General features: G+C 59.8%; 1 protein-coding gene across 3 annotated transcripts; it reads right to left on the bottom strand.

Moving 5' to 3' along the window:
- Window positions 1–680: 680 nt before the first annotated feature.
- Window positions 681–17993, bottom strand: PROM2 (prominin 2). 3 transcript variants are annotated; one of them, XM_011956497.1, is made up of 24 exons: window positions 17611–17993; window positions 16940–16989; window positions 16334–16536; window positions 16120–16240; window positions 15810–15873; window positions 15410–15499; window positions 14925–15127; window positions 14490–14564; window positions 13718–13781; window positions 13359–13518; window positions 12548–12700; window positions 11203–11326; window positions 10585–10676; window positions 10393–10477; window positions 6930–7076; window positions 6334–6405; window positions 5463–5555; window positions 5051–5104; window positions 4695–4775; window positions 4443–4511; window positions 3610–3699; window positions 3321–3427; window positions 2930–3002; window positions 681–2712 (listed from the first exon to the last, which is right to left on the bottom strand). In XM_011956497.1, exons 1-23 carry the CDS (start codon window positions 17852–17854, stop codon window positions 2939–2941), a joined length of 2505 nt encoding a protein of 834 aa, XP_011811887.1. In that variant the 5' UTR covers window positions 17855–17993; the 3' UTR covers window positions 681–2712; window positions 2930–2938. The 3 variants fall into 3 exon arrangements, with proteins under 3 accessions (XP_011811887.1, XP_011811885.1, XP_011811886.1); XM_011956495.1 differs by having other exon boundaries at window positions 681–1823; XM_011956496.1 differs by having other exon boundaries at window positions 681–943.
- Window positions 17994–18451: the final 458 nt, after the last annotated feature.

Below are 18451 nucleotides of genomic sequence, written 5' to 3'. Positions count from 1 at the left end.
GTGGCGGGCATTTTGAACAGCTTTTAAAGTTTATTTATTTATTTAATAAATATATGTACATAGATATATTTAAGTCTAATTGAGAGTATTGGGAAGGAAACAAAGCAGTGAAGAATTACAAGGCCAAGATCTAGGAAAAGGAGGCAACTCAGAGACACATGCACTGTATCTGGGATTACGTTTTCTGTAGGGGGTCTGCGGATTCTAGAAGATACTGCAAAGCCCTCACAGGAAGGCTACCTGGCAAATGTCTTACGCTTCGGGTTGGAGCCCCAGCGGGCTTCACCCTATGAATACAAATGAATCAGAAGTAGACCAGCCCTTAAAGTAACTCAAATCATCTCACTCCCTACAAGTAGATGAAAGAAATCTGGATCACTGCATCCCCGGCCACCTGCCAGATGTAAACATAATCCTCGCAGAGGAAGATAACTCCATCCCAGACCTGAAATTACGTGTACTCAGTAAAAAAATTGCCAAGTATGGGAGGAGACAGGACAAAACTAACAAAAAACAAGAGAAACAACAGGCACTAGAAACAGACTAATGGAGGCTCCATATAAGGGACTAACTGAACTTTAAAATAACTATGCTTAATAGGTTCAAATAGATAAAAGATAAAATAGGTAATTTTGAAAGAAAACTGAAAATATTTAAAACATTGCTTCTATTCCATTTGTAATCCCATCAATTTTATTTTTTAAATGCAAGGGTGCTACTTCCCCCAGGTAGGTCAACAGATGAGTAACAAGGAAAAAAAAAAACCCTCTAGGAAAGGCAAAAAAGAGGCAGTCACGCTACATTCAAGGATGCTCTTCTGACAGTGATAACAATACATTGTGTATGCACCATTCTAATTTCTAGTAGAAAACTTGTTGCTGGTTTATAAGATGCAGTTAATCATAGACACTTCCAGCCTGGGCAACATGGCAAAACCCCATCTCTACAAAAAATACAAAAATCAGCCAGGCACAGTGGCACGCACCTGTAGTCCCAGCTATTTGGGAGGCTGAGGCATGAGAATTGCTTAAGCCCAGAAGGTGGAGGTTGCAGTGAGCCAAGACTGCACCCCTCCACTCCAGCCTGGGTGACAGAGCGAGACCCTGTCTTGAAACAAACAAACAAACAAACAAAAACAAACACCACAAACACTCCCTGAAACCCAGCCAACCACAATCTGAAAGGACTTTCTGCCTTTGAACAGAGGCCTACGCCCAGACACTAGCTCTACCCCCGGCCCAGGGCAGTCATGGCAAACAACAACAATAGTAACAGGCAGCTTCTGCCTACTGAGCATTTGTTTTGTGCCAGGCCACTGCTAAGGGCTTTCCGTGAATGATCACATTTGATTTGCACAACGCTTTGCGGAGGCTGTGACTCTTCTCCCCATCTTACAAACGGAGAGGCTGAGCGAACGAGTATCACAGCCAGGCTGTGAGTCTAGGTCTGCCTGCTCCTGACAGCAGGCTCCCAGGCTGGGACCCACGCCCTAGCTGCATATTGCTGGACTAACCCCTGGATGCCTGCAGCCAGAGGAGACCTTAGAACTCTCCTCTCCATAAACACTCATTAAACACCAACTGTGTACAGGGCCCCAGTCTAGGAAACCTGGTTTTAAGGACCCAGAACCAAGTCTCAGGCAAGTGAGCACGCTTTAATGGATCTGAGGTCTGTCCATCTCTTCTGTCTCTCCTCTTCCTCCTTTGTGGACCACAGCATCCAGCACTCAGGGCTGACACCGGGATGGGCTGGGGATGACCCTAGGCCACACGTGCAGGATAGAAGGGGCAGGGCACAATCCTGTTCTGGCCACCAGACCACTCCTAAGAAAGCTGGGTGGGGGCTGTGGAAGATGCTTCCTTCTGAAGACATGAGGACGAGTCCCCACTGTGGCCCAGGTCCCAGGTCCCTTCCTTGGGAGCCAGCACTCAGAGAGGAGCTAAGTGCTAGTACCCCCATTTCTAACCTGGGTGCAGGCAGGGAGGCTCGGCCTTCAGACAGGCCTCTCTCACCCCGCTGGGCACCAATAAATCCAGGATGGGATCTGCAGAGGGCCCGGGGCTCTGGGGCAGTGGAAGGCTCAGGGGCCATGAGGCAGGGCCTGCAGCCAGCCCAGACCTAGGCCACGGTGCCCCTGCCTGACTAGTGGCGTGACCTGAGTGGTTTGGTTGGGCAGGGCGGTCCCCTGGGCCAGCAAGGTAGCAGTGGGGATAGGGTGAAGAGGGGACAAAGGGAGGAAGCAAAGGGCCAGGAAGGGCATAAGAGGGAAGTGGGAGCCAGCGGGGAGGCCAGATGAGGATGGGGTGGGGGGCGAGGAGCTCAGAGAGGGGCAGAGGGAGGCTTGGCACAGGGAGGACACACGGGAAGGGGAGTGCGGTTGGACGAGGCCTCTGTCCCACCCCAGGGTCCAGGCTCCAGCAGGTGGAGAACGGGCTGTTCCCGTGAGGATGCCACCAGCAGTGGGCTGAGGGGTGACCCTGGAGGGACCTGCTGGCTCTGCAGCTGCACAGAAGTCCCACGATTCTGAGAGTGAACGATGGGGGTCGTGAGCAGAAAGAGGTGGAAAGGAGCAGGCAAGGTCGGGCCAGGTAAGCTGCAATGAGGGACGGTCCAAGCCTGGATGCCAGCCTGGGCTCTGGGGCAAGAGCTACCGAAGTCCTGTGGCCCAGGCTGAATCAAAGGGGAGGACAGGCAGCCTGGGGTCACCTCACCCTGTCACGGATTAAGAAGGAAACGGGTGAAGGGGAGGGAGGGGAGAACAGGGCTGTCAGCTCCGCTGCTGGACAGGCCACACCCAACACCCAGACCCCACCACGTCGCCAAGCCTTCCTGCCCTCCGAGGCCCCGGAAACCCCAGACCCCGGCCCCTCCCCGCCCCACTCCCTCAATCCCTGGCAGGGAGCAATTAAGCACGTTGGGGAACACTCACCCACAGGCCCTACAGCTTCAGGGAAGTAACTCGGGGGATGTGGAAGAGCTGAGTCTCCTCAGAGCTGGTGGAGCTGCAGCGTCGAGGACAGAGTGAGCACGGCCTCGCCCCAGACCCTCAGCCCAGACACAGCGACAAACCCAGAGCCCTGAGGGTTTCTCCTCGGAAGCCCTGGGGGGGATGGGAAGGGTCCCACGAACCTGCGCCCAAACGGATGCAGCAAGAAGGGTAAGGGGCAGACGTACCGGGGAACTTCCCGGCTCTCCAGGGCTCAGTCATGAGCCTCCTCTGCCTGGGAGGCCTCAGGAGGGGCTGTGACAGGGGGACCCTGGCGGCGGAGAGGACACCTCCCTGGCCCCTGACGCTGCCTGCAGCCCTGGCAGCCCCTCACCTGAGGCGTTTCCGGATAGGACGGAAGTATTTGGAGGTCTTGACAGCAAAGACGATGCTGGGGATCAGGAAGAAGGTGCACCACGCCAGGCAGAACCAGAAGGCATTCTGCAACAGGGCTTGAGGTCGGCTCACCAACCCACGTGGTACCCAGCCCCACCCAGCTGCCTGGTCATCAGAGCCGGGGCAGGGGCCATGCCTGGCTTCACACCCTGCTCACCCGGCCCTCGCTGGAGAGCAGGAAGGCTTGGGGACCTGGTGGACGAGCCCTGATGAGCTGGGGCACTCACCCAGGGGTCAGCCATCATATCACACAGGATCACACGGCTGTTGTCCAGGGCTCCGGAGAGGGGCTGGCAGGTGGCGATGCGCTGAGTCACCTGTGGTGCCAACACGAGGCAGGTGATACAGAGACACCCGGACCCACAGGCGCACACCCACATTCAATTCAGGGAGAGTGGTTGACAGGGATGCAGATAGGCCTGGGGACACCAGTGGGGCCACCGCACACTCGTACACACATGCAGAGAGGCAGGTACGGACAGACGGGAACATACCCTACGGGCTCCTCACTGGCCCTCCCCTTTCCATCTGTTCACCAACCTGGATTAAGGCCTACTATGACCCAGCACCGTGCTTCAAGCCACTCTCACTGGGGAGGCAACACGTGTGTGTGCATGTGTGTGCACATCCACACACACACACAGGCACACAGACACACTCAGGGTACACCCAGACCCCTGCCACCTAGTGTGGGTGTCCAGACAGCTTGCAGAGGCTGTGTTCAGCAAGGGTCTGCAGCGGGAGGCGGGCTTTGCGGATTGGCCCTGGACAAGCTGGGGAAGGGCCGGCCCAGGGAAGAACGTGCAGGCCGGTGTGAGGAAACATTTTGGAGAACGCCAACCCTGCTCACACTCAGCTAAGGGAAGGGCTGCAACAGAGGTGGGGTGGGCAGAGCTCAGCCAGCAAGCAGGGGTGCAGATGCCAGGTTTGGGAGTTTGGGTTTGATCCTGAAGGCCTGGGTCACCCCCAAGGGGCTCTGGGGGCGGGGGCAGGGCTGAGCGGAGTGAACAGCTGGTCTGCTGGGGCAGGGAATCGGTCATTGCTCTGAGGCCCCACTTACCTCCTCTCTTACCCAGGCCACATACTGGGAGAAGTAGCCCATCTCCCGGGCCAGGAAACACTCGCTCACCTGCAGGAAGGAGAGGAGGTCTGGGCTGCAGGGGTCCTGGAAGCAGCAGTGCCCCCTGCCCGCGCCACCTCCTATACGTGGCAACTTGAGGACAGTCCCAGCTTTCCTGGGAGCCACAGTGAGAAGCTGGGACTGGAGAAGCCTGGGTTGGAAGCCCCTTCCCCTGTCCCCCCCACCACTCACATTCCTCAGGATCCTGGTGGCCCAGGCAGGCAGCTCTCCTTTCAGGTAAGTGACATTGGCTAGGACATTTGAGGTCTCCAGCTGGAGGGGATGAGAGCCTCAACTCAGTGCCCCGCATTCACGCATCCGTTCATTAATTCAACACACCCCACGGCACACTCGGCAGGAGAGGGTTCAGCCCCCACAGACAGGCCAAGGCTGGTGATCCCCCAGGCTCTGCCGCCACCCCCATCCTCCTCCCGACCCCACCCACAACCTGGGCAGAGCTCTGAGGTCCAGAGTGCGATGGGCTTCTACTTCCTGCCTCCCTCTGCAGCCCCCCTGCTCCACCATACGTCCCCACCACCAGCAGCCACCTGCAGATTCGGGGCAGAGGACTCCAGGGCCCTGACGCTGAGGTTGAGCTTTGCCTGTGGAGAAGAGATCAGGGCTGGTTGGGGGAGGGGAAGGGAAGGGGAGGGGAGGAGAGGGGAGGAGAAAGGAGAGGAAGGGAGGGGAGGGGAGGGGAGGGGAGAGGAGAGAAAGGGAGGGGAGGGGAGAGGAGAGGAGAGAAAGGGAGGGGAAGGGAGAGGAGAGAAAGGGAGGGAAGGGGACAGGAGAGAAAGGGAGGGGAGGGGAGAGGAGAGAAAGGGAGGGGAGGGGAGAGGAGAGAAACGGAGGGGAGGGGAGGGGAAGGAACAGACTCTCAGAGCTTCCCTCCCCTTTCACTGTCCCCTCTCCAGCTCTCCCCTCCCCCAGGCCCCAGGCTCCCTGGGCCTGCAAACTGACCACAAGGCTCTGCTGGGGAACGACCTTCTCCTGGTAAAGGTTTCTGAGTCCATGGGCCTCCTCCTGCAGCCGCTGCCCCAGCACAGAACTGCCCTGCAAGGATATAAAAATCAGAACGGCCCCACCCAGGACAGGCACATCCACCCCTCACCCAGGCTTTCACGCCGACATACCAAGAGGAAGTGAGAGTGCTGGGCTCAGAGGCAGAAAACCGAAGCCTCCATAAGCTCCAGGGCCTGATCTGGGTTTGGGGGGCCTAGATCCAAGTTCTAGGTTCACTCTAGCTTGCTGGGTGCCCCAAGTCAGTCACAGAACATGCCTGAGCTGCAGGGGCACCTGCGGAAATTGAGGATGCTCCTGGCTCTGCCCACCCTGTGGGGTTGTTACGGGGCCTATGGGATATTTCAAAGAGAACTTTTAAACCCTAAATAGCTATAAATATAAAATGCTACTTTTCCCCTCAAGGGCAACTGCCATGACATCTCATCCATCCCAAAGTCCTCACAGCCCCTGTCCCAGCAAATCCCGCAAGTGGCGCACATAGAAACACCTGCCCAACCGCGTGAGGCCAGAAAGTGATTTCATCTGCTCTGAGATGGAGGATGGTCCATCCAACAGATGAAGAACTTCTGGCTCAGAGACGCTGTATGTCTTGCCCAAGGCCACACAGCCAGTGGGTGGCAGAGCTTGAGTAAGAACTGATGCTGCAAAACCCTCCAGCCCAGCCAGGGGTCAGGAGCCTCAGGCCTCACTCGTGGTGGTCCTCAGTCCCCTGCCTTTGCCCTCACATCCTCCCACCCTGTCCTCCCTCCCAAGCTCCCAAGCCCCCCGTTTCTCCTGCTGCCCAGTGGGGGCCCTGCTTCCCTCTCACTTGGGCCTGGGCCAGTCCTTCCAGCTCCTGGGCCAGCTGCTCCGTGCTGGTCTTCACCACAGGCCTCTGGATCTGCAGGTGGACAGGAGAGGCCAGGAGGGATGAACCCAGCTCCCCTGGGGCCCACAACCACCCGCTCCCAGCCTCCAATCCCCAGTCTTATCAAACAGAACTGACACCAGCTAAGGGTATTGTGACAGATGAGTCACAGTGGGTTTTCCCTGGAACTGTGAAATATTTCAGACATTTTCCCAATGAGATAGAAACAACAAGAACAAATAAGGCACCTCTGGTGTCACTCAAGGAAGAGGTAACTTCCCACTGTGTCCGCTGCAGCAGTGGGTTCAGAACCACGAACAGCGACACACGCTGCTGGGTTAGGGGAGAGGGTGTCCATTCCCGTGTGACCTGGGTGGTGGCAGGAGGACAGGCCCAGGGGCACATGATCTGGGGATACCTCCACAGGAAGAGGCCCCAGGAAACGTGGAAGAGCCCAGAGCTGGGATAAGGTGAGATGCACACCCCGCTTCTCTGTGGGCCCCTTCGTTCCATCACCGCCTGGCCGAGGAAGCCCCAGTGAGGTGCCCACCGCTGACCTGAACGAGGAAGTCGGAGTAGTGGACGCGCTGGAGCCCGCTGCTCTGCAGGGCCTCCAGGTCCCGGCGGGCGGCTGAGCTCAGCAGCTCCAGGCTCTGTGTGTCTACTTTCAGGCTCTGCAACTCCTGCCACAGCTTGTTGGTGTACTGGGAGGGCGGGGGCAGGGTGGGAGTCATGCCCAGCTGCTGAGCTCGGACCCCAGAGATGCTCCCCTAAGCGAGGCGGTCACCAGGCGATATGGTCTGGATACTTGTCCCCGCCAAATTTCACGTTGCAATGTGACCCCCGGGTGTTGGGGGTGAAGGTGGGCCTGGTGGGAGGTACTAGATCATGGGGGCAGATCCCTCACGAAGGCCTTAGTGCCGTTGCCCGGGTGATGAGTGAGTTTCTGCTCAGTTAGTTCACGTGAGACCTGGTTGTTTGACAGAGCGCGGCACCTCCGCACTGGCTCTCTCGTTCCCTCTCTCCCTATGTGATGCGCTGGCTCCCCTTGGCCTTCTGCCATGAGTGGAAGCTTCCTGAGGCCTCCCCAGAAACGGGTGCTGCTGCCACGCTTCCTGTACAGCCTGCACTTAAACCTCTTTTCTTTATAAATTATGCAGCCTCAGGTATTGCTTTTTTAAATTTTTGGTTGGGGGAGGGGACAGGGTCTTGCTCTGTTGCCCAGACTGGAGGGTAATAGCACAAGCACAGCCCACTGAAGCCTGGACTTCCTGGGTCCCAGTGATCCTCCCACCTCAGCCTCTCGAGTAGCTGGGACTACAGGTGCAACACACCACACCTGGCTTTAAAAAAAAAAATTGTATAGAGGGGGTCTCCCCAAGTTGCCTAGGCTGGTCTTGAACTCCTAGGCTCAAGTAATCCTTCCACCTCAGCTTCCCAAAGTCCTGGGATTACAGGCGTGAGCCCCCATGTCCCGCCTCAGGTATTCCTCTATAGCAACGCAAGAACAGACTCACACGGCAGGCCCTCGGGGCCCCCTGCCCTGGACACCCCAAGCCCCAGACAGGCTCCCCGTAGGCCCCTGTCCCAAATGCCAAGACCTGGCCTTCCTCCAGTGCCTATCTGGCTTCTGGGCCAAGACACAGACCTTCCCTGGCCACCTGAAATAAAATAGCTCTCCCATCCCCTCTTTATTCCGTCAGCTGTGTCGAGGCCTTCAAAGCACATGTTGCTCTGAAATGATGTTACTTTAGGTTAATTGTTCATTGCTGTCAGCTCCACAACAGTGGCGCTTTGCCTGCCTGCTCTGCCCCAAACCCCCAGCATCTAACCTGGAGGCTCATACATGGTGGGCAGGGTACAAGTTTGTTAGTTGTGTGAATGAATGAATGAATGAATGAACGCAACTGCATTTTCAGGAAAGAGCCTCAGCATTTTCCTACTATCACTGGAAGAGATTTAGACGTCATAAAATGCAGCCCCAGTGTTAAACAGATAAGAAACTGTGGGGCCGGGCGCGGTGGCTCAAGCCTGTAATCCCAGCACTTCGGGAGGCCGAGACGGGCGGATCACGAGGTCAGGAGATCGAGACCATCCTGGCTAACACGGTGAAACCCCGTCTCTACTAAAAATACAAAAACTAGCCGGGCGAGGTGGCGGGCGCCTGTAGTCCCAGCTACTCCGGAGGCTGAGGCAGGAGAATGGCGGGAACCCAGGAGGCGGAGCTTGCAGTGAGCTGAGATCCGGCCACTGCACTCCAGTCCGGGCGACAGAGCGAGACTCCGCCTCAAAAAAAAAAAAAAAAAAAAACTGGGGTCAGAGTGGAGCGTCCACTTGCCAAGGTTACACAGCTGGTTAGAGACTGCGGCACAGCTTGGCTCTCCTCCCCGCATCCCTCCAGGCTGCCTTCTCCCGGAGGAGAAAAGGCCTGGCCCTCTCGGGGGGGTGCCTGTGGGCCGTGTCTCAGGCATCAGTGGCAGCAGCTTCATGAGAAGTGGGGAGGTGCGTGGTGCCCTCCCCGTGCTCTGGAAAGCCCTGTGTCTTATTCATGTCTGCGTACCCATCCGTATCTCCTTTGAGGGCGAGGATTCTTACAACCACTTTGGGTACGTTGTCAGGTGGCCTCCAAGGACTGCCCAGTGCATCTGAATCCAAAGCCCAGGACGCCTCCCCTCGAGAGCCATGGCTTCCTGCCAGCAGGGGATGGGGGCTCCTCTGCCCAGGGCCCTGGTTCATCCCTCCCTGGCCAGCCTTCCTCCACAGGGCAGTGTCTCGGCCTAGCACTGAGATATCGCCTGCTCCAGCGGCCTCCTGTCTGGTTAAAGAGGCGGAAGGAGGCTGGGCGCGGTGGCTCAAGCCTGTAATCCCAGCACTTTGGGAGGCCGAGACGGGCGGATCACGAGGTCAGGAGATGGAGACCATCCTGGCTAACACGGTGAAACCCCGTCTCTACTAAAAAATACAAAAAACTAGCCAGGCGTGGTGGTGGGCGCCTGTTGTCCCAGCTGCTCGGGAGGCTGAGGCGGGAGAATGGCGTAAATCCGGGAGGCGGAGCTTGCAGTGAGCTGAGATCCGGCCACTGCACTCCAGCCTGGGCGACAGAGCGAGACTCCGTCTCAAAAACATAAAATAAAATAAAAAGAGGTGGAAGGAGGAGTGAGCTGCATCACTGTCCCAGGTTGTATAGTTCAAGACACAGAGTTGGGACTGGGCCCTGTGGCTGTGCTGTCCGTGGGCCGAGGCTGGTTGGCTGATCTGGGGGTTGGAAGGGTTTCCCGGGACGATGCAAAATCAGGAGCGAGCATGCTCTGTGTTTGGGGAGGGAGAGGGGAACCGGGGCCAGGGGATGGTGGGTTTCCCCAGCATACGCTTAGGAGCCTGGAAGTCGAGGAGGGAATGTCTTTCAGCTTCTGTGCACCATGAGGAGAACCCCATTCTCAAAGTCCATCCCTCTTGTGAAACAGCCCTTCCTTGCCTTCGTTCTAGAACTGTCTTTCGCCAGCATTGGCGAGTGTCTCCAGTTCTGCACGCCAAGTCCCAGCAAAGCCCAGAGGTTACAGGAAGAGGCTCGTTTGTCAGTCTGGGGGTGGAATCCTGCCGCCGCCACCTCCCACCTGTGTGAGCTTGGCAGGCCCTCCCCCAACGTTAGCCAGACTCGCCACGTCCTTCCCCAGCCTCCCCCTCCCAAGTGGAGCATCGCAGCCAATGCCCGTCCTCAGCCAGGACACACGTGCCCCCTCGTCCTCCTGCTCATTGTCACCAGCTTTTCCTGCTGCCACCTTGGCTGTGCTTGGGGCTGGACATAGCCTTCAGGTGCACACGGACCCACCCACACACCCGGAAGCTTCCCCAGAGCTGGTGACTGGGCCTCTGCCCTCGGGCACCTTAATCGCTCACACGGACTTCTCAGGTCTCCTGGGTTCAAAGAGACGGCGCCTCCACAGAGGCAAACAGACCGGAGGAGGGGATCTGAGGAGGGGATCTGAGGAGGGCTCCTCACAGGTCCCGAAACGTTCTCACCTGGCTGATATCCAGATGCTCCTCCAGGTCGTAGGAGTCATTGAGCTGCAGGACTGTCCAGAGCGCTGCCCCTTCCTTGCACTGCCTGAGGAGGAGTGAGGGGTGCAGACAATGAGCCTCGGGGGTGGCGGGAGGGACACCGGCCCTCCTCCTTCCTTCCCAGTCCCCAGCTCCGCCAGGCTGTCCACTCACCGATAAGCTTGACGGATGCTGATGTTCTTCCTCAGGCCAAGAAGGTGCGACAGGTTCATGGACGGGGGCAGGTTCCCTGGGGTGTCTGCAAACTGGGGATGGGGCAGTGAGAAATGGGCACAGAGCAGGGTGGGGGTAAGGCCACCCCAGTCCCCTAGGGCCTGGCGCTGTGCCGCTGTGGCACAGCGGAGACGAGGGGCAGGGAACATCCCCTCACCCCAGCTCACACCTGGCCTCTCAGTCTGGTGACCTCTGGACCCTAAATCCTTACAGGGGCTCTTCCCACCAATCCCCAGGAGGGGAGGCCGGCCCGATCTTCCGCAGAGAACCCAGGCCAGCATTGCAGCTCCCTGGGCACCAGGGTGCCGGCTCCCAGGCAGTGTTAGGAGATGAGAGGGCATGGGTCAGGGTGCCATCTCTCAGGTCCCTGCCCTGGGGCCTGGGCAGCATCTCAGGGACTCTCCCTCCACCATCCACTGGCGAGTTTCTGTCTCTTTCCTTGGCCATGTCTGTCTCACTTCTCCCCTCCCCCTCTCCCTCTTACCCCCGACCACCACTTTCCCCCAACCCTCCTGTCTGCCCACACTGCCCCCCACCTCCCTTCCCAGGAGGGCCTACCTCAAAGAGCTCGCCGCTCTCCCAGCTCTGGCACACCAGCGTCTGCACGTTGCCGCCCACCAGGAAGGTGGCAAACACCAGGAGGATGAGGGGGGCAGCAAAGAGGAAGCTGAGGCCCACGCCACTGGGGAAGGCGAGAGGCAGGACTGAGGGACAGCAGGGACTGGCCGCCCTGACCATACCCTCTGTCCCGCCCGCACCCCAGGGCCAGCCTGCTCAGCCAGTTGGCCCCAGGACAGAGCCTTCAGAGGAGAGGAGCTTGGAGGACTTGGCCTCCTGGGGAGGAGGGAGAACCCAGAATTCCTGACTGTCCCGGCCTCACTTTCACCCCATCCCCACCCTGTCCCTGGTGCCCGGGCTGGCCCTGGCAGCCTAGGGGAGAGAACAGCTGTTTTGTTCAAAGAGCCAGGACTAGCTGGGCTCACATCTATAATCCCAGCACTTTGGGAGGTTGAGGTGGGAGGATAGTTGAGTCCAGGAGTATGAGACCAGCCTGGGCAACAGAGTGAGACTTTGTCTCCACAAAATTTTAAAAATTAGCTGGGCGTGGTGTTACACGCCTGTAGTCCCAATTACTCGGGAGGCTGAGGCATGAGAATCACTTGAGCCTGGGAGGTTGAGGCTATCGTGAGCCATGATGCTGTCACTGCACTCCATCCTGGGTGACAGAGCAAGACCCTGTCACAACAACAACAAACAAAACAAAAAACAAAACAAAACCCAAAGAGCCAAGACTGCTGACTTCTGTGCCTGGGGCCCGTGGAGGTGACCTGCTTCAGGACCCAGCACTCAAAAGAGTCACCTGGCATGGCCAGGCACGACCTGCTGACAGGGCAGAATCCCAGCAGGCCTGAGGAGTAAAGATCTTAGACCAGGGGGCTCGAAGGGCTTATGAGGTCGGCACAGCCCCATGTCAGGCTGTGAGGCTTGGAAAGTAAAACATGCGGTGGATTTCAGCCCCCACTTACCTCTTTAGCCAGGCACTCTTGTTCAGTGAACAGCCTGTACAACTGTATGTGGCAGCCTTGGCCTTAGAGACCGTCTAGTCTGGGGTTGGCAAACAGATTCCACCTCTGCTGCTGTTGCCTATGGGTGGTGGGGGCCGCCTGGAAGCTGGGGTAAGGACTCTAGGCTGTGTCTGACTCAGGGGAAGGAGTGCCCATTAGATGCTACGGCAGTTGCCCCTGCTGTAGGAGGGAAGAGCTCCTTGTTGGCCATTCCTGCTCTGGTTCAACCCCTTTATTCAGATGATGACACCGGCAGCCACAGGAGCTATGCTCAGGAGCGAGAGTAATCGGCCAGCCCCGTAAGGGGGGACCCTTCCCCTCTCCCAGCCCTCTCTTACGCCATGAGGAAGTGGGCTCCAGCTTCGCCCTTGGCTTCTGGGTGGCTGGGGTCCTCCCTGGCAGATAGGCCCCAGATGCCCAGATTGAGGCCCAGCAGGTTGCAGAGCGCCACGAGCAGGACCACGGAGCACAGCACGCAGCCCACGATCCACCTGCCACAGAGAGGACACGGGTGTCACTAAGAAGGGAGGCAGCTGGAACCAAGATGGACAGATGCGGGACCTGGTGGCTGGGTGTGGCCTGTAACCCCAAGGCTGGGGCTTCAGAAATGCAGATACAGACCCTTCCTGAGGCCCTACAGCTCTTGTGTGGTCTCCAGGCTCAGGTTCCGAGGGCAAACAGCCTGGTAGGGACTTGGAAGCCTGTGGAGTCAGGGGTCTTGGCTTAAAAATATGCAGAGGCAGCCGGGCGCAGTGGCTCACGCCTGTAATCCCAGCACTTTGGGAGGCCGAGGTGGGCGGATCACGAGGTCAAGAGATAGAGACCAGCCTGGCCAACATGGTGAAACCCTGTCTCTACTAAAAATGCAAACATTAGCTGGGCGTGGTGGTGGGCGCCTGTAGTGCCAGCTACTTGGGAGGCTGAGGCAGGAGAATCGCTTGAACCGGGGAGGCGGAGGTTGCAGTGAGCCAAGATAGCTCCACTGCACTCCAGCCTGGTGACAGAGCGAGACTCCGTCTCAAAACAAACAAACAAACACAGAGGCTCAGTATAGTCGGGGCCGATAGGGGCTGGGAATGGGGCTCAGGGTGTCAGGGTGGCATAGAGGTTGGGCTGCCCACCCCATCCCACCCTGCGGGTGCCCAGCACCTGTAGGTCTCGTATCTCTGCACCTCCTGCAGGTAGGGGCGGCTGCTCTCCTCCACCTCCTGCAGTGCCTGGGCCCAGCGGGAAGCTGCCTCCGAGCCTGGGAACCCTTCAGCCAGTGTCCTCAACCCTTCCGGCTGCTGGGCCACGGCCTTCTTCAGCTCTGCCCAAAGTAGCAGGGACTTGTGGGACGCGGATGGTAACCTGGGGCCCAGGAACCAGACAGCGGGGCAGGAAGAACATCTGGGAACCACAGAGGGAGGACAGTCCCCCACCACCCAGTCCTCTCTCAACAAGCCTCTCTGGCAGGGGTGGGGTGGGAAGCTGTGCCTGGCAGCTGCCTCTGATCCTTGCGGCCTAACCTTGCACCACGCTGGACGTCTGCATGGCAGCCAGGGTTGGAAGGGCGTTGAAGGTGCTGTTCTCCTGCAGGAACCAAGTAGGGATGGGCCTCCCCATCTCTGCCCAGGGTTCCCTCTTGGGAGACCCCAAAGTCACCAGGTCTAGAGGGAGGGCCCCCCTCAGTGCTCCCAGCTTCCCTCTTTTCTCTTGGTCACTGCCCTCCTCTCCCCTCCCTTGGCCCAACCTGACTCAACTTCTAAAAGGTTGCTCCTCCCGGACCTCTTCTTCCTACCCCCATCCCTCTCCCACCACTGCAGTGAACTCTCAGCTGTCCTCCACACAACTGCCAGGTCTAGCTCCTGAAGGTACAGCTCCAGTCCACCCAGCCTCGGCTCTGACTTCCTTCCTTCTGGAACCTTCCACTCCAGCCACCCAGCACAGCTGACTCACCGTTTCCCCAGCTCCAGGTCCTGGGTCCTGGGCGCTGACTCACAACACCGAGTCCTCCCCCTTGGCCCATCTCCACCCGAGGGAGCCGCCTGCCCTCTGGGCTCAGGTTGGGCACTGCTCCCTTGCCACCCCCAGACGCCTGCTGCCTTAAAGGTCCCAGCTGTCCCTTCTGAGCACAGATTGTGTGCACACCAAGGATGGTCGGGAGTCCCCTGCCCAGGGTGCTGTGTGGTGGGTGGGGCCCCAAGTCTTAGGTTCAACTGGGTTCCTGCCCAAAAGGGGGAAACGGAGGCCCTCACTTGGCAGGTGAGGGAGGAATCAGGCAGACCGGGTGGCTCTCACCTCCTGGACCATGCCGGAGAAGTTGGCCTCGGGGACACCCTTCAGCCGGTGCAGGACATGGTCCACAGAAGGCACCTGAAACGGGGGAAGGTGGGTTATTACAAAGGTCAAGGAGAAGCCTGAAGGGGATCCCTGAGGGCGGATGCAGGGGGCAGGTGCCTCTGAACCCCAATGTCCTCAAGTGTAAAATGGGGACTGCCATGGCTCCTACGGCCCCTGGCGGCAGCCAGAACTCGAGCAGCTCACACACGTGAAGCTCACGCAGAGGGCGCGGCCCGGGGAGCACTCTACCCACAGCCAGGATGACCGGCATTAACCCGGGTGGGTGGGGCAAGGGAGGAACATCGGGGAAGGGGACTGGGAATTTGCTGGATCCCAGGAGCGGCAGGCAGCCAGCCCTCCATGACTTTAAGAGGACTCTGTCCTGGTCTGCACCTGGCTGAAGTCAGCACCCAGCTCCAGGGTGCGGGCCCGGCTCAGGGCACCTGCACAATCTCCCTGGCACCCAGCCTCCTGCAGCAGCTGGAGGAGGCGGTCCCGTTGTTCCTGGAGGGCTGGCTCCAGGTCCTGCTGCCCGGCCTGCAGCTCCACCACTGTAGCATTCAGGGCTTGCAGGTGGTGCATGGAGACCTGCAGGGCTGAGAGACCCACACCCAGCCTGAACAGTGGCCCCCATAGGCATCCCAGAACTCCCCTCCCCCAGCCAAAGGGACCTGCAAATCATTGACCTCCTGCCTACAATGGAAACTGCCCCTGGGTACATCAAGCCAGGGGAAGGGGGCTGGATCCTGGGGTACAGCGATGGGGAAGTCATAGGTGGGGCAGAGGCGGCTCAGGAAATCCAGGGCTGGGGGCAGGTGGGACCGCCCCAGGAGGACACCCGCTGGGCTCCACACTATCCAGGGGCAGCTTCAGCTCACCCTGGCCTAAACTGCCCACGGCCGCCAGCAAGGGGTACACGGCGCTCCTGAGCTGGGTGTGGACCGCGCTCCCAATGCTCACACCGACACCTGCGGGGCACACGGCAGTCTGCAGGGTGAGGCCCCAAGAATGGAGGGGCCCCCCCATTCCCATCCTGCCTCCCCAGGCCCCACCGGGCTCTGCAGGAGCCAGGGGGTGGAGGGGAGTGGAGGAGGGGCAACACGGCTTGTTCCTCCAGCAGCTGAGTGGTGGCCACTCTTGCTCTCCGGTGGGCCTGATCCCCACCTCTACCAGCCTGTTCCCAGGTGGGATCCAGAATGAGGGAGTGAGAGGCCCCCACCGAGGCACCCGAGCAGGGTCCCTGGAGCCGGCCCATCTGCCAGCCCGTGAGACCCTCACCATCCAGCTCCTCCAAGACGCGCTCCTGGGGCAGGGAGAACTGCTGTGCCACGGCCTGCAGCTCCTAGGCAAACACAAGGGCCCTGAGGCTGCCCTTCCTGGTCACCCGCAGTCCTGACCCCCATCTCTCCCTGGCCCCTTCCCTGCCCCTGTGGCATCCACCCTGAGGGTGGTGGACGCTCAGGCAAGGCGGGAGAGGAGGCGGCTTTCAGATGCTCTGGTGATGGGCCAGCGAGAGCCCACTCGGCTCTGTCCCGCCCGGGCCCGGTGCTCACAGGGGCACATGCAGGTGAGGGGTAACAGTGCTCACTTGGGGGACATCAGAGACCAGGCCCCGGAGGCTGAGCAGGGTCTCAGGCACGGCCTCCACGCTGGGGCCCATCTGTTCATGCGTGCGCTGGTTGGTGACTAAGGCACAGACCGCGCCAATCCTGTGGGAACGGAGGGAGGAGGGAGGCGCTTGCGGGGTAAGAGGGAGCCTGGGGCCACAGCCCGCCCCGCCCGGGCTCTGGGCAGTGCCTTACAGCAGCAAGAGGGTGGTCAGCAGCAGGAAGACCGTGAGGGCCGCACACTCACAGGCCAGCGCCTTGTGCTCCGTCTTCACTCGCCCCCCGCAGCGCTGGCGGCAGCGGCAGCAGCAGAAGCAAAGCCCGGCAGCGGGCACCAGCAGCAGGTAGAGGCCCGCGACCACGGCGCACACCACGTAGCCCGCCTCGTACCTCACCACCTGGGCAGGCGGCAGGGCATGAGGGGCGACCCGACCCCCACTGCCCAGCCCTGGCTTCTGCCAGAGTCCAGAGGGAAACCAGAAGGGGCGGGAGTGCCGTCGGGGGCATGGCCTGTATCTCACGCAACGCGTCCTAGAGGCGACCGCAGTCTTACTGCTCATCACCATGTTACACGGGAGGAAGCTGAAGTTCAGGAAGTTCCAGCTCCCTGCAAACCTCATTGCCAGTAAATGGCAGAGCTGTGGTTTGCATCCAGGTCTGCGGACGGCAGGGCCCACAGAGGAGGGGCGAGGATGCCTGAGCCCCCGCCTGGGGGACTGAGTGGACTGGGAGCTTTTCTGCTCCCGTCCTGCTGCTCACCCCGGAACTCCCTCCCCCAGCACCTTTCCCCAGCTTGCTCACCTCATTCACCTTCACGGAGGCCAGCTCATTCAGCAGGGCCTTTACCAACTCTACCGGAAAGAGCCAAGCTGAGGATTTGGGGGCAGCCACCGCCCTGCCCTGTGTCCGTCCTCTCCCCACTGCCAGGGTAAAGTGGCTCTGAGGCAGGGCACCTGCCACCACCATGGCACCCTCGCAGGAGGCTGCATCACTGCAGCCCTGCGCCATCCTGCCCTGACCTCAGCACTGCTACCGGAGGGTGAGAGAGGAGAGGCTGCAGACCTCTCCTCCTGGACCCTACAGGTCAGTCCTGAGCCTGGGCAAAGGCAGAGAAGGGGCCTGGCCTGGCCCTTCTTCCCCTCAAGCAGCAAGGGACAAGACTGGGAGGGTCCTTCAGCCACTCCTGGACCACCTAACCCAAGCACCACTAGACTCAGAGGATGTCTGAGTCGGGTCTAATGTATTTCTAATGTGACCTCCTCACTTTACAGACAGAGCATCTGAGGCTCAGAGAGGACACAGGGCCTACCCACAGTCACACAGCAGGTTCTGGAGCCCGCCCTGGGTCCTCCGCCTTCTACCCCAGGAAGACGGCCAGTGCCTATTGGGCACATCTCATGGCAGAGGGGGACAGAGGAAGCCTGGCTGGGGACCCAAATGATGAGGCCCTCGCCGGGGAGGTGCACACTCACCTGAAGGGAAAGGATTGAGCTGCACCACGGAGAGGAAGCGGTGCACGGTGCCGTAGAGCGAGTCCAGGAGTCCCGGCGCACGAACTCGAGGGGCCAGCCACCGGACCCTGGCTGCTGGGGTGAATGTCAGGGGCTCTGCCGGGCCAAGGGACTTGCAGTCTGTGGCCCCCGCTGCCAGCTGACTCAGGGACAGCTCCAGGCCCAGGCCCAGCAGGGGAGCCAGCAGAGCCAGCGCGTGCCTCATGGGGTCAGAAAGGTAAGGGGCTCAGGCTCAGGCTCAGGAGGGAACAGGCAAGCCCAGGGCAGGCCGTGCATCCTTCTCCAGCCTGTCCTCTCTCCACAGCTCTCAAAACCTGCCCAACAGGTTTGGGTTCCTGAGCTACTGGCCTCCCGCCTCCCTACCTGCCTTGGAGCATAGGAAGGGCAGGGGTGGAGGCACAGGGTAGGGGCAGGGCCAGGCTGGGACCGCCCTTGGTGGCCTTGGGTGGAAGCCTGGGCTCCCCACCACCCAGATCCTTGCAGGCAATGGCTGCCTCGAGCTGGGTCCAAAAGGTACCTCAGCAGCTTGGGACTGCCTAGAGTGGCCCCATTTCAAATATTCTGTTCCGTGCCCAGCTCCAGCAGCCCCGTCCGGGAGCTGGGAAAACAGCTGCTTGGTGAAGCCCTGGCCAAAATGGTCATAAGACCAGGCACACAGGGCCAGGACCCAGGCTCTCTCTCCCTGCTTCATCTGGAACCTGCTCTCACAGGGCCAGGACCCAGGCTCTCTCTCCCTGCTTCATCTGGAACCTGCTCTGTCCCTGCAGGTCATGCCTGGTGCCCACTGCTGGGCCAATCCGGA

Source organism: Colobus angolensis, unplaced genomic scaffold (genome assembly GCF_000951035.1).
Source record: "Colobus angolensis palliatus isolate OR3802 unplaced genomic scaffold, Cang.pa_1.0 Scaffold42, whole genome shotgun sequence".
Lineage (NCBI taxonomy): Eukaryota > Metazoa > Chordata > Mammalia > Primates > Cercopithecidae > Colobus > Colobus angolensis.
The sequence above is the reverse complement of the archived record's forward strand: the minus strand, read 5'-3'. Positions and strand labels throughout refer to the sequence as shown.